The sequence below is a fragment of the Barbatula barbatula genome (assembly GCF_947034865.1).
Source record: "Barbatula barbatula genome assembly, chromosome: 7".
NCBI lineage: Eukaryota > Metazoa > Chordata > Actinopteri > Cypriniformes > Nemacheilidae > Barbatula > Barbatula barbatula.
The window spans coordinates 1,554,946-1,566,688 of NC_136770.1; the positions used below are offsets into that span (position 1 = coordinate 1,554,946).

The 11,743-nt window shown below is 38.4% G+C and overlaps 3 protein-coding genes across 5 annotated transcripts in view; 1 reads left to right on the plus strand and 2 right to left on the minus strand.

Annotated features, from left to right (window-relative positions):
- Nucleotides 1-11,743, plus strand: part of LOC306896181 (uncharacterized protein) — a 38,320-nt gene that overhangs the window by 17,922 nt on the left and 8,655 nt on the right. The window lies entirely within an intron of this gene.
- nfil3-3 (nuclear factor, interleukin 3 regulated, member 3) lies at nt 2,397-4,608 on the minus strand. Its single transcript, XM_079460765.1, has 2 exons — nt 4,437-4,608; nt 2,397-3,963 (listed from the first exon to the last, which is right to left on the minus strand). The coding sequence occupies exon 2, from the start codon at nt 3,883-3,885 to the stop codon at nt 2,821-2,823; it is 1,065 nt and encodes a 354-aa protein (XP_079316891.1). The 5' UTR covers nt 3,886-3,963; nt 4,437-4,608; the 3' UTR covers nt 2,397-2,820.
- Nucleotides 7,156-9,548, minus strand: klf1 (Kruppel like factor 1 (erythroid)). Of its 2 annotated transcripts, none has more exons than XM_079459550.1 (3): nt 9,251-9,545; nt 8,134-8,971; nt 7,156-8,038 (listed from the first exon to the last, which is right to left on the minus strand). In XM_079459550.1, exons 1-3 carry the CDS (start codon nt 9,323-9,325, stop codon nt 7,863-7,865), a joined length of 1,089 nt encoding a protein of 362 aa, XP_079315676.1. In that variant the 5' UTR covers nt 9,326-9,545; the 3' UTR covers nt 7,156-7,862. The 2 variants fall into 2 exon arrangements, with proteins under 2 accessions (XP_079315676.1, XP_079315677.1); XM_079459551.1 differs by having other exon boundaries at nt 7,158-8,038; nt 8,134-8,895; nt 9,251-9,548.

The window sequence follows — 11,743 nt, forward strand, 5'->3', positions numbered from 1 at the left end:
GCGCAAATATTACACAACATCAATGATGGTAAAGTTTCTTCCTCTTGAACTCTCTGCAAGTTCCCTGACCTGAAAATTGATATGGGCGCCAGTACGATTCTCAGAAGAGGCTATTTATGCATAAACAAACTGTTGTACGTGTTTAACTGTTTGGTTATTCTTATATATCTGCTTGTGTAATCATCACATGTATATGCACTTTACCCTTGTTTTAAGGAAAGAAAATGTCAACAAGGATAAAAGGTCATGATGATGACATTTGTACCATCTTACCTATAGAATCAAATGATACCTGGCACAAAGCAATTCCACATATTAATTCCAACCACCGCCATCGTTGGATCGTGTTAGAGACCATGCAGCAGTAATGCAACCGGCCGGGATCAAGAGATTTGCCTACATAAGGCCTGCGCCACCATCACCTAATGTACTCTCCATTCATCTGTTGAGGTGATGACGGACAATATACAGATGGGGGTGTTGGCCTTGAACTTGCCTATCCCTCCCCCTTCGCATTCTCCCGATTCACTCACAGCTGCGTCTGCTACAGTTCCCTAGGCAACCGTTATGCTGCCTGCCTAGCAACTGGTTTTCCCTTCCTACCCCCCTCACACCCCTCCTTGCGAGCGGGGTTGATCAGGGGTGCCGGTAGAGACAAAGAACCCAATGTGTGTTTATCTGGATCAGTAAGTAGTGACATCCTCTGGAGCTTTATTGTTTAGGCAACCTCTCTCGCCAGTCCAGCAATAGATCGGAGATCCAAGAAAAGCAATTATGTGTGGGGTCAATATTTTAAAATCCCACCCAAATCTTTATTTAGAAATGCAGAATGTCTAATACATGTAGGACATTGGCTTTTAAAGATCAAGATGTCAAATGTAGTTTTTAATTTTAAAGAAGTGAATCACTTTTTCAACGTGTTTAAATTTTAAAGGCATTATCCACTTAAAAAGAAAAGGAATTGACTCACCCTCATGTCATTCCAAACCTGTATGACTTCATTCTGCTGCAGAACACAAAAGAAGATATTTTGAAGAATGTTGATAAACAAACAAAATTTTACCCCATTGACTTCCATTTGTATGATCACAAAACCACAAACAAACATTTCTCAAAAAGAAATTCAGTTGTGTTTCACAAAAGAAACTCAGTCATACAGGTTTGGAAGGGTGAAAAAAGTATGCAATGATGTTTGTTTTTGTTTTAAGTGAAGAATAGGCAATACTTTATTTTATCACAGTTGTTGCGTCCACAAAAACAGTATACACTACAAACAAAGCTTGGCAGTTCCCCCCCGAAGGTACAATTTATAACCTTTTCGATTTTTATTCTTCAGTTGTTTGACGCTTAAAGGAACAGTTCACCCCAAAATAAAAAATAAATCATCAATTACACCGTGTTTTACAAATCTGTATACATTTCTTTGTTCCGATGAACACCCAGAACAATATTTGGAAGAATGCTTGTAAGCAAACTTGAGGGCGAGAAAATGAAGACAGAATTTTCATTTTCGGGTGAACTGTTTATTTAATGTCCTCCAAAGTGACCGCATTGCATCTTAAGAAATTAAAGCATTGCTATTAAAGTGTTTGTCTTATTAAACTATACAATATTATTTAAAACTAGTCCAAGACTTTCTCAATCCATATAGGGTAAATTATTCTACTCAACATGATGTCAAAATGCAACGAATTTGGGCCCATGAGCTTGTAAACGGTTCCTTCTGCTTATCTGTCCTTTCTTTTTGCATCGCTTGCATGTTTAACGGCGAACACAAATGCATTTGCGAATCGATACCTTTGTCTCTCACAGCCTAAAATAGCCACAGAAGTGCTGATGTTGACATTGAACATAAACTGTCTCACAGAAACAAGGATTGTGGGAACCTCTAGAGGAAATACATTCGGCAACATTCTTTCTGTCTTTTGTACCTTGCATGCATTTGTCCCGCACCTAATATCACGTAACTAGCGATAATCCATCAAATTCATGACTGTCGTGTGAATGAATAAAAAGCTGAAATTAGTTATTGAGTCATTGATATCTGACATTTTATACTCTGTTCAACTTTGGAGGTTATTATTATGGCAAGCGTGTAGGCGCATGAGGACCTTGGGTTGTAAAGGATATGGTTTGGTAAAGAATGTTTGATTTTATCATTGTTGTGTTGTTGATGTTTTTTTTTTTTTGCTTCGACAGCTTTATCTGTCTTAATCTGGTTAGAGGTGTTAAGCTCATGGGAAAACATGTTTATATTTGGCTTAGATCACGGTGATACTGTTTATCACAGTTTCAACACCTTTTAACACACAGCTATAAACAGACATCATTGAATAAAACCGAGAAAAGGTTTAAGAAGTAACTATATTGCCTTCAAAGGAATTCTGAAGCGTCTCGCAGTTTACACAAACTTCGATTAAATTTTATTTATATTGCGCTTTTCACAATGTGCATTGCTCCAAAGCAACTTTACAGGAGAAAAACAGAAAAGGTAAAACACAGTACAGTGCATGGTGATTATAGAACAAGTAAGATAATTCTAATAAAGCAATGTTAACGGAATTTACTGAACCTTTAAGATTATCTAATATAGCAGTGTCCAGGTGAGCAAGCCAAGTGCCAGGTGGCCTTGTGGCGAGGAACCCGGACTCCAATGATAAATAAATGGAGAAAAAACCTCGGGGGAAACCAGACTCAACCGGGAGGGCCAGGTCTCCTCTGACGTGTCACAGCTGCACTCAGTGACTTTGTTTACAACCTAAATGTTTACAAATAACAATTAAGACAACATAGAAATGTTATAAACTTAAATAAAAATGCTCACTGATCTGCATTCACTTTTGAGAGAAGCTTTTGTAAAAGCAACTTTTTAAGCTCAGCCACTTCTTCACTCAGAGAACTAAGTTGAGATCGAATAGCACTGTTCTGCTTTTGGATTGTATGATTATTTTGAGGTGATATTGAATTGGTTGGTGCCATTGTGAGACCTTCTGTCCACCTGCACCCTGACTGCAAGGAGGGGCGAGACATTTTTGAACTCTTTTCCATCTCCATTGGAAGATGAACTCCCACACCTTCAAATCCACTTGACGTCTTAAAGCGCAGTTTATGTGGAAGTTCTTTCAGGTTCTCCTGCCACCATGACCCTCTCCGCATCTTATTTAATGAATTTGTATATGCAGCAGGGATGTATGGAGTGAGTACAGATCCTGGCTGTTCTTCACATCTGTAAGGCGATGATCTCATATGTTCACCTACAGCATCATCAGAAATGGAGAACGCACCATCCTCTGACGCATTGGATGTGTCTTGCGTGCCTTGCAGCCCATCCGGACAACCATACTGTGCGATCGATGGTGGGTGTTGATGGGTGCAGTGTGGGGTCGCGTTGGGACAATAGTTGTGTATTGCAGGAATATATGCTTGGGTCAAAGAGAAACAGGGTGGCGCAGGCGAATCTGTGGGATCTTTAATGAGACCGAATTGGAATTTAAGCGCCAGTAGCTCTGCCTTCAGACGTGTGTTGTTTTCAAGAAGAGCCCAAACTTTGTTCTCCACCACCATATCGCTCATACGCCGTTTCTCACGCGAACGCCTGGCGGCCTCGTTGTTCTTTTTGCGTCTGTCCCAGTAACTGTCGTCTTTTTTCTCAGTAGGGTTAAAATCACGCTTGAGACTGTTGCTCCTTCCGTCAGTGTCAGATGAATCTTTGTCCGTCAGACCTCTGGGATGGATGAGAAAAGAGTGTGCCAACATGCTGCTGGTTGTCAGGATGGACACTGCTTCTTCTGTGAAAGATGTCGCTTCATCCTGACCGACCGGATCTGTTGTGTTTTCCGGGTACATCACACCCGGCTCTGCCAACGTGATGCTTTGGTCCCTCATCCTTTGACTAGTCACTCTGTCTGTTGAATGACTCTTGGTCCTCTTTGCTTTTTGGAGCTTGAGAATCTTTAGCTCCCCCTGGTGGTTGAAAGCGGAAATGTAAGGCATTTATGAAGGCTCGTATTACATAACTGTAAAGCATGAACGCAAAATGGCAACATGTTTACATGTAAACAGATTTAAGTATGCAAAAGTGCAATTTATAAATCGGAAAAACAAGAATCTTTTGTGATGTTGAATGAACAATTTATTTATGCAAATGTTTATGGCTTGTATTTGATCTCTAAATAAATAAGTAGGAAAATCTCGAATAAAGTAAATTCAAACAGCTCTTAAAGTAAATAAACTATAACACCTGTAGGACATGAGCCTTCATTTCTTGCTTTTATAACGTAACGTCCGACATTACGCACACGTCTGCGCGCGCGATGAAAAACGCGCTCCCACTTAAAAACATTAATTGTATTCGTCAGATGTATAAATAGCCTGTCGTTATTTCCTGTATATATGAAGGTTTTTAAGAATAAAAATACATTATATCCGCTGCTTACCTTCCAGTTAAACGCTTCACTCTTCACTTCAACCAGCAGCTGAATACAATATAAAATATTAATAATATGTATTATTATATCATTTGAAAGCACCGCAATCGTCCTCGTCCGTGTTATCAGTGTCTGTCCTCATCAATAAACCGCCGCTCATATTCTTCTCTGAGTTTATCTCGGGTCCTGAGCTCACCCGGATTGAACCGTGCGTAACAACGCCCGAACCAACCGCAGGATTGCACATCACAGACGCCATTGCAAAACAAAATGTTCTTCCAGCATCTTACAACAATTTCAAATGATTTAACATTGTGCAAATGCTCATATAGTGGTTTGTCCTTCGTAATCTCCTCTCACATTAGTTCACAATTCAAAACGTATTAGATTAATACGACAAAAAAATGTACTTTTACATACACAATAGGCTACTTTACAGTACATTGTATGCAATGATGCATATAACAATACATGCAGATTTATTAACGCTTATTAATGCTGAATGAGACATGAAGCTTGTGAGCTGTGATATGGCTGAACCGTAATCCATGAGCTTCTTAACAAACCTCAGAGCATGTTGTACTATCTGCATCTTATTATTGATTATTCTTGGGAAAAACTGCTCGGTGGATAACACACAAATGACTTTACTGAGTCATAATTGCATTGGATTCTAATTGACCTTGGCACATACTTTCAATCCCTTTAATGCTCAGACCGTTTTTTTTTGTCATTTTAACAATGAGAAATACAATACCAATGCAAAAATAGCACAAACAGCACATGCTTTTCTTGTGCCGTACGGATTGTGTTTTATAAAGGAGAGAAAGCCTTTTAGAAACAATATAAAGACTCTTTGTAAAGCAGGCCTGTTTTGGGTTACCACAGTAACAAAGCAGCATGGAATAAAATCCCATTTCTCTGTATTTCAGTGTGATACACAAACATTAGTGTCTTTCTTACCTCGAATAACCTTCACCTTTCAGTGTGCATGTGCGACAAAGCGTGCAAATTTGATCACATACTTAAATGATTGCATTAATGCTTTCTAATTCCAGAGCGCTCCGGTTAATTCCTGGAAAAAGGGTTGGAGTTCTTTGAACAAATACAGTATGAGCGATATTAGGCTGCCGTTGTATATCTTCCATAGAAATTTCACTTTAATTATTTAATTAGTTTAATTAGTTTATTTGTCAAGGACATCGTACAAAATACATAAATCTTACGAAAAGATGTTTTGTACCAGAGTTACAAAAACGATTTTCCATCTGCCGTCCCCGACTTTTAAACATCACATTTGTTAGACATCATATTTAAACAGAATATTCAGAATTTTTTCACATGAGGTGGAACAGAGATGCGAGGCATTCCTTTATGAATTTAAATATTGAGTCCCCAAATAATGCTTTCTTCACACATATGCAGGACATTTCATTTAAACTGCTTGAAGGACCACCGGGTCCTCCGGTACTAATTATTTTGTGATGAAAAAGAGCAACGGCCGAGTTCCAGAATGAAATCCCATTCATTTATTCTATGTAGAGAAAGCGAATTCATAATCCTTTAAAGACAGACCTAGGGTGAGCTCAGACATTGTTTTGTGTGATAGATTTTTTTATGTGTCATAGACAAATCTCAGATGAAGGACTTCATCACAGAATTCTGAGGTGTCTGACAATTTCTGTTACCATGGAAACCATAGAAAGTCCGCCACAAAGGACTTATATTTGTGTATATATATATATATATATATAGGTCCGTCAAGCAGAGTTTGGTGTGTTGGGGTCATGGCTTGGAATTCCTAATTGAATATTTATTTAATAGGTCAATCTGAGCCAAACACTGTGGCTCTCTGTGAAGTGGATAAGAAAACTTTGGCATGTCGTTACTTTAAAGAAAGTGAATCTTTCCACAATAATTCGGGTTTAATCATTCTGATCACAAGGGTATGATTTTAGTTTCCACTGTTTTAAAATGATTCTTAAATGTAATGCTATGTCCTAAAGAACGTCCTGCATTCCCCTGTTATTTCCATATCTCTCATTCTCTTTCAGTACGGTTCGCTTATCCTCATTTCCCCACATTACTTAATTCACATTTATTTGAGATTACGCCGGCAACGTGTTGTTGTTGGCTACCCATAATTGGATATTTTAAGAATGTGATGTATGGACGCAGAACTGCAATTGGAAGTTGAGATATCCGATACATTTCATCCAAAAATAGACAAAAAATCTACATAAAAACGTTGACATAAGGCCAAATTTTCATACAATTTCCTCCTGATTTGTTTCTTAAACAGGCGTAATATATGTAAAGCAAACGCATGATGCTTTGTGTCCTCACGTGCTCTCTCAACGAACACATGAGTGTGTGATGTAACCATTACGCTCGGGGAATAACCAGGACTAATCCCAGGATACTAACCTTAGTTGTATTGGTCAAGTGTCAGAAACAAAACAGCCTCGGTTGTAAACCACTGCTTGTGATTTATGCATGATGCTTTTGTAGAGCATTTTAAGTTTTTTTGGCAGTTGTACATGCATGAAATGTACAAAAATGACCATGAAAATGGCAAATTAACTTTATATCATGTAATGTCATATAATTTCTATATGAAATGGAAGAGAAGAAATTTCTACTTGATACTGCTGCTTTTTTTCTGTAAACCCTTATGTCCACAGAGCTTTTTTGTTTGTTTGTCATCGGTTGATTGGAAATGAGACTTACAGATAAATGAGTTTCTTTATTGCTGAGATAATATAAATTAATCATAAATGCTTCGTAAAACACACGAAAAGTAGTTTAGCGCAGACAAACAGAATATATTCGTTTTTCTTTTGGTGTTTTTTTTTTTTGGGGGGGGGTGATTATTAACAGCGAAATATCCATTACACAAAGGCTTTTCCTTACATCACTTTCACACAATAACATGCATAATAAATAGAAAATAACAGACTAAAAATAGAAAATCATAAAATTACATGAACTGTGAAATAAACATGATTTTTTGTTCTAAAAGTTTCAAAATATTTAAGTAAATGATGTCATTCAAATTCAACAGAACTTTCTTGAAGGTAATTTTACAGCAACAGACAGATTTTCTTTTCGATGGAAAGAATTTGATACAATTGCTTTACAGTTTCTCAAATCAAACAGCTTCTTATTTTCGACTAAACCATGTTTATTTTTCTTATTAAAAACTTTTTGATTCAGTACACGAAAGACATTTCATAATTCACCATAATGTACAGTATGTACATGTCAGTTGTATATTAGTATAATAGTGCTTTAAAGGACGTTTTATGGATAACACTGTCAGCACCTCATCTGCTGAACCTCAGGTCCTCTCAAAGACATTCAAATGCCATCACAGGCATGGAGTAACCAGATAAGCGTGCATGTATCTGCGTGTATCTATAAGTCTTCCTGATCTCATGCGTGTCTCTTCATGTGTAATGCCAGGTGGTCAGATCGGCTGAAGGCCCGGTGGCACAGCAAACACTCATACGGCTTCTGACCCGTGTGCTTTCTGAAGTGTCTCGTCAGCTCGTCGGAACGTGCGAACTTCCACCCGCAGCCGTCCCAAGTGCAGTGATACGGCTTTTCACCTGAAGTCAACAGAAATCGAAGGTCAAATAATCTGGATTTGGTTAAATGCGATGAGAAATTGTATTCATTTGTGTGCTTCTGTTTTTGCCGTTACCTGTGTGTGTGCGAAGGTGTGCTTTGAGGTGGGAGCTCTTAGTGTAAGTCTTGCGACAGCCTGGGTATTCACAACTGTGCACCGTCACCCTCCTCTTCACCGCCCCTCGCCGGTTGCTTTTCCCCTCCGGACCTGCAGGTGGCACTGTTGAGTCAGGCATCATGCACTGTGTGCCTGGGTAGTGGATGGTTGGCTGGCTGTGGACGTAGCTCACCTGCTGCTGCTGGTAGTGTCTGGGATGAGAGTAGTTTTGGATGAAGTTATAGTGATGATGTTGAGGAAACACCAGCGTGTCCGTGGTGATCCCCGATGTCGGGACATATTTGGAATCGGCCAAGGGTATCAGAGGTACAGACTGAGGGTAGTGTACAAAATCCCACGATTTCAGTTTTCCCACGTTGCTTATCTCATTTGTTCTGTCCATGTCGTTTAGAAGAGAGACACTTTCTGGTTGTGAGAATGGTTTTCCCATCACCTGCTGCTCTAAATATCCTCCGTTAAAAAGGTCCGGCAATGAGGAATTTAAAGACGCTTCGTGAGGAAGCAGTTCGGCCAGAGAGCTTGTAATGGAAACTTGATGTTTGTTAAGCCTTGCTTGGCCTCTTTCTTCGTTCAGATCCTGAGTGTAGTAAAGCTCAGGACTGTGAACTTGGTCATGTACGGGTGGTCTTTGAGAAGTGTTGGACCGTTCGGGCGATGTGCTGCCCCAATTTGACAGCAGGAACTCCATATCCCAGCATCCTTCACTTTCACTGTTGTGTACTGTTAGGGAATGTGAAGGTTCATTACAGCCATTGCTTTGACTCAGATCCAAAAGTCCTTTTTCCAACTTCCAAGCCTTCAGAGTTAATCATGAAAAAAAAATGATTTTACTGGTTCCGAATCAAACCGTTTGGATTAATACATAGTAAACAAAAATATAAATGTTCAATTATTTTACTGGTTTAATATGATGCTTTGGTAATGTGAACATTTTTGCATTTACAGACAAACTCAGAATTCGTATCATACTGAAACCTTTAAATATATAATTTATACAAATGATTAAGTGATCAATGATTTGTTCCCTTTAACCAGGAGCAGAAACTTATGCATACAATGTTTGATAAAATCATACCTTCATGTTTTCAGATGCGTTGGATAAGTTTGAAAACGAACTAAACGACGGCAGCGCGGCTTCAGTCACGGCCATTCGCTCGGTGCATGAATGCTGAAACTACCTTAATGTCTCCAGAAGAGGCAAATAAACACGTCGTCTTTATTATTTTCCAAAGATATTTCTATATGAGCAATAGCCAGAGGACCAAAATCCAACAATTAGTGTTTAAATGATATCTACAAAGAGAAACATTGAGATCACATATTCATAAAACTGCTGGTCGTCTATTTCTCCCTCTCTTTTTCTCTCTATCAGTGATCAACTGAAGTTTAAGACCCCTGGCATTTGTGATTGTGGGTGGGGCTGAAATGTCAGTCCAGAATTTTGAAAAAGTAGCTTTTACTCTGTAATTCGGTATCTCAACCAAATGAGTACTAGAATGAAGCCATCAAACACATTCTACTGAATCTAATTGTTATTTTGTAATCGAGCATGTGCCCAAACCTAATCTTTGTTGTAGAAGTCCTTTTCAAATTAAAATCAGCTAATTATTCTTATAATAATACTGTATATGCTGTTGTTAATATTGGATTTCATATACAGTAATAAAGATCAATACATTGGCCAAGTTGGACAGTCACATCATCCATCTTCGTTTCATTTTCTCTTGCAAACTTGTATTATGTATCATACTGTATCATACATCTTTATATTGACCCTTGGCCATGAAAAAATAAAAGTTAATTTTATATGAACTGATAACTTTGTTGTCATGTATTCTGACAACAGTATGTGTATTGGCAAAACAAACAGAAAATGAAAATTCGACATAACACAACATAGACTATTACTCACAAGTTAACTGTGACTTTTATCAATATTTTTTCACATATTAGAGTAATCGTAAACTATGAAAAACAACTAAATAACACCAATGTAACATATGAAATTAAAACAAACGAAAATCTTACATGTGTTCATCTTCGGTGTGCAACGTCTTTGTATAGAGTTTGCAAAAATGTTGTCCCCGAGACGTTATTTAAACCTTATTTCCATTTATTCTAGGTTCGTTTTTAGAAAATATCAAAAAGGTTTTGGGTTTGTAATGTTTGCAAAATGATATTTCTGTCTGAAAAACACCTTTCAGCCATTTAAGCCTTCACCTTCCGATCGAAAGGTTTTTGTCAGGTCAAGAGAACATTTCTCTCAAGTGACCCCAAACGTGGTCAATTACAACATCACAAAATGAATTGAATGAATGCTTTGTGTAAAGGTTTGATAGCAACAGTATCTCAACATTTGTGGCACAATATGAACCCTTTTCAGACAGTATCAAGAGTGTCAAGTGAGCTAAAGTGATGTGTACAAACTCTCCATTGACTCCCAAAACCCACATGACACTCAAACGGGCTTCAGTGTCCCTGTTAGCATGTGATTCTCAGAAGACCTGTGTTCAGTAGGTGATTATGTTCTTCAGAGCTGTTATCAGAGCTCTTACGCCGATGAGAGACCTCCTGACCTGTTTCAGATAATAGAGTCGTGGCTTATATCTCTGTCTCTGATGCCTCACTCCACACAGATAACAGCAAACTACACACACTTAAACCAGGAAACCGAGCTCTAGTGTTGCCTTTGTTGGAAGCCACAGCATTGACTTATTTGAATGGGAAAATGTCATTTTCATGTATTACGTGCTGTGTTTCCTGTCCCGTGAGAACAAAACACACACTCAAATAAGGTTAGGGCACTCAAATGAGTTGCTGAATAAACATGGGCCGCTCGGTAGGGTCAGCATCCTTTAAAAATGACACGGGCAACTGCTCGAATGTAAGCTCACCGCTCTCACGAAACAAAGAATACTCTCACGGTTATACAGATTTTTAACGTCTGATGCGGGATTGTGTCTATTTTTATCAACCATGTGCCCTAACCGGACAATATTTTCCACATTTACCTAAAATAACACACAGCTGAGGTTGTAAGTTTACATACACCTTGCACTGTAAAAAATGCTGCTTGTTTCGAGTCATGGATGGGTCAAACTGGACAAACCCAACCATTGCTTTAAAAATAACCAACTGTGCACCCAGCCGCGGGCTAAGAGGTTCTTTTCAATAGTATAGCCCTAAACAAGAAGCCAAAATGCAGAAAACAGAATACTATTTCTTAATGCTATGGATGAACGTTGTCTGTTTTTATGTTTTGTGGTAGTGGTTAATGGGTTTCTTGTGTGAAAAAGAGGTCCTTCCCCTTCAGCATATTTGAGCCCATGCCAACACTGTCAGATTCATCTTTTCACTCTGAGACTCACACAACTATTTACAAAAGATGCAAAGTCATCCACCAACAATGTGAAAGACATTGTTGAAACTGTCCGAATACAATCCAGATGATCACATTGAAAAGAAAATGTTTGAACATGTAGAAATATTACTGTTGTATCGCTTTATAGTGAATATGAACTTGTTTTTAGCATTTTAGGTCCTAAAAAATAGAGAGGTTCTGTTCACC

Excerpts from the sequence above, each read along its gene's own strand:
- nfil3-3 (XM_079460765.1), bottom strand. The coding sequence starts at position 3,885 with ATGAGGGACCAAAGCATCACGTTGGCAGAGCCGGGTGTGATGTACCCG.
- klf1 (XM_079459550.1), bottom strand. The coding sequence starts at position 9,325 with ATGGCCGTGACTGAAGCCGCGCTGCCGTCGTTTAGTTCGTTTTCAAAC. Across the intron at positions 8,972-9,250 it reads ACGCATCTGAAAACATGAAG|GCTTGGAAGTTGGAAAAAGG; the intron begins GTATGATTTTAT and ends TTAACTCTGAAG. Across the intron at positions 8,039-8,133 it reads ACACCTTCGCACACACACAG|GTGAAAAGCCGTATCACTGC; the intron begins GTAACGGCAAAA and ends TGTTGACTTCAG.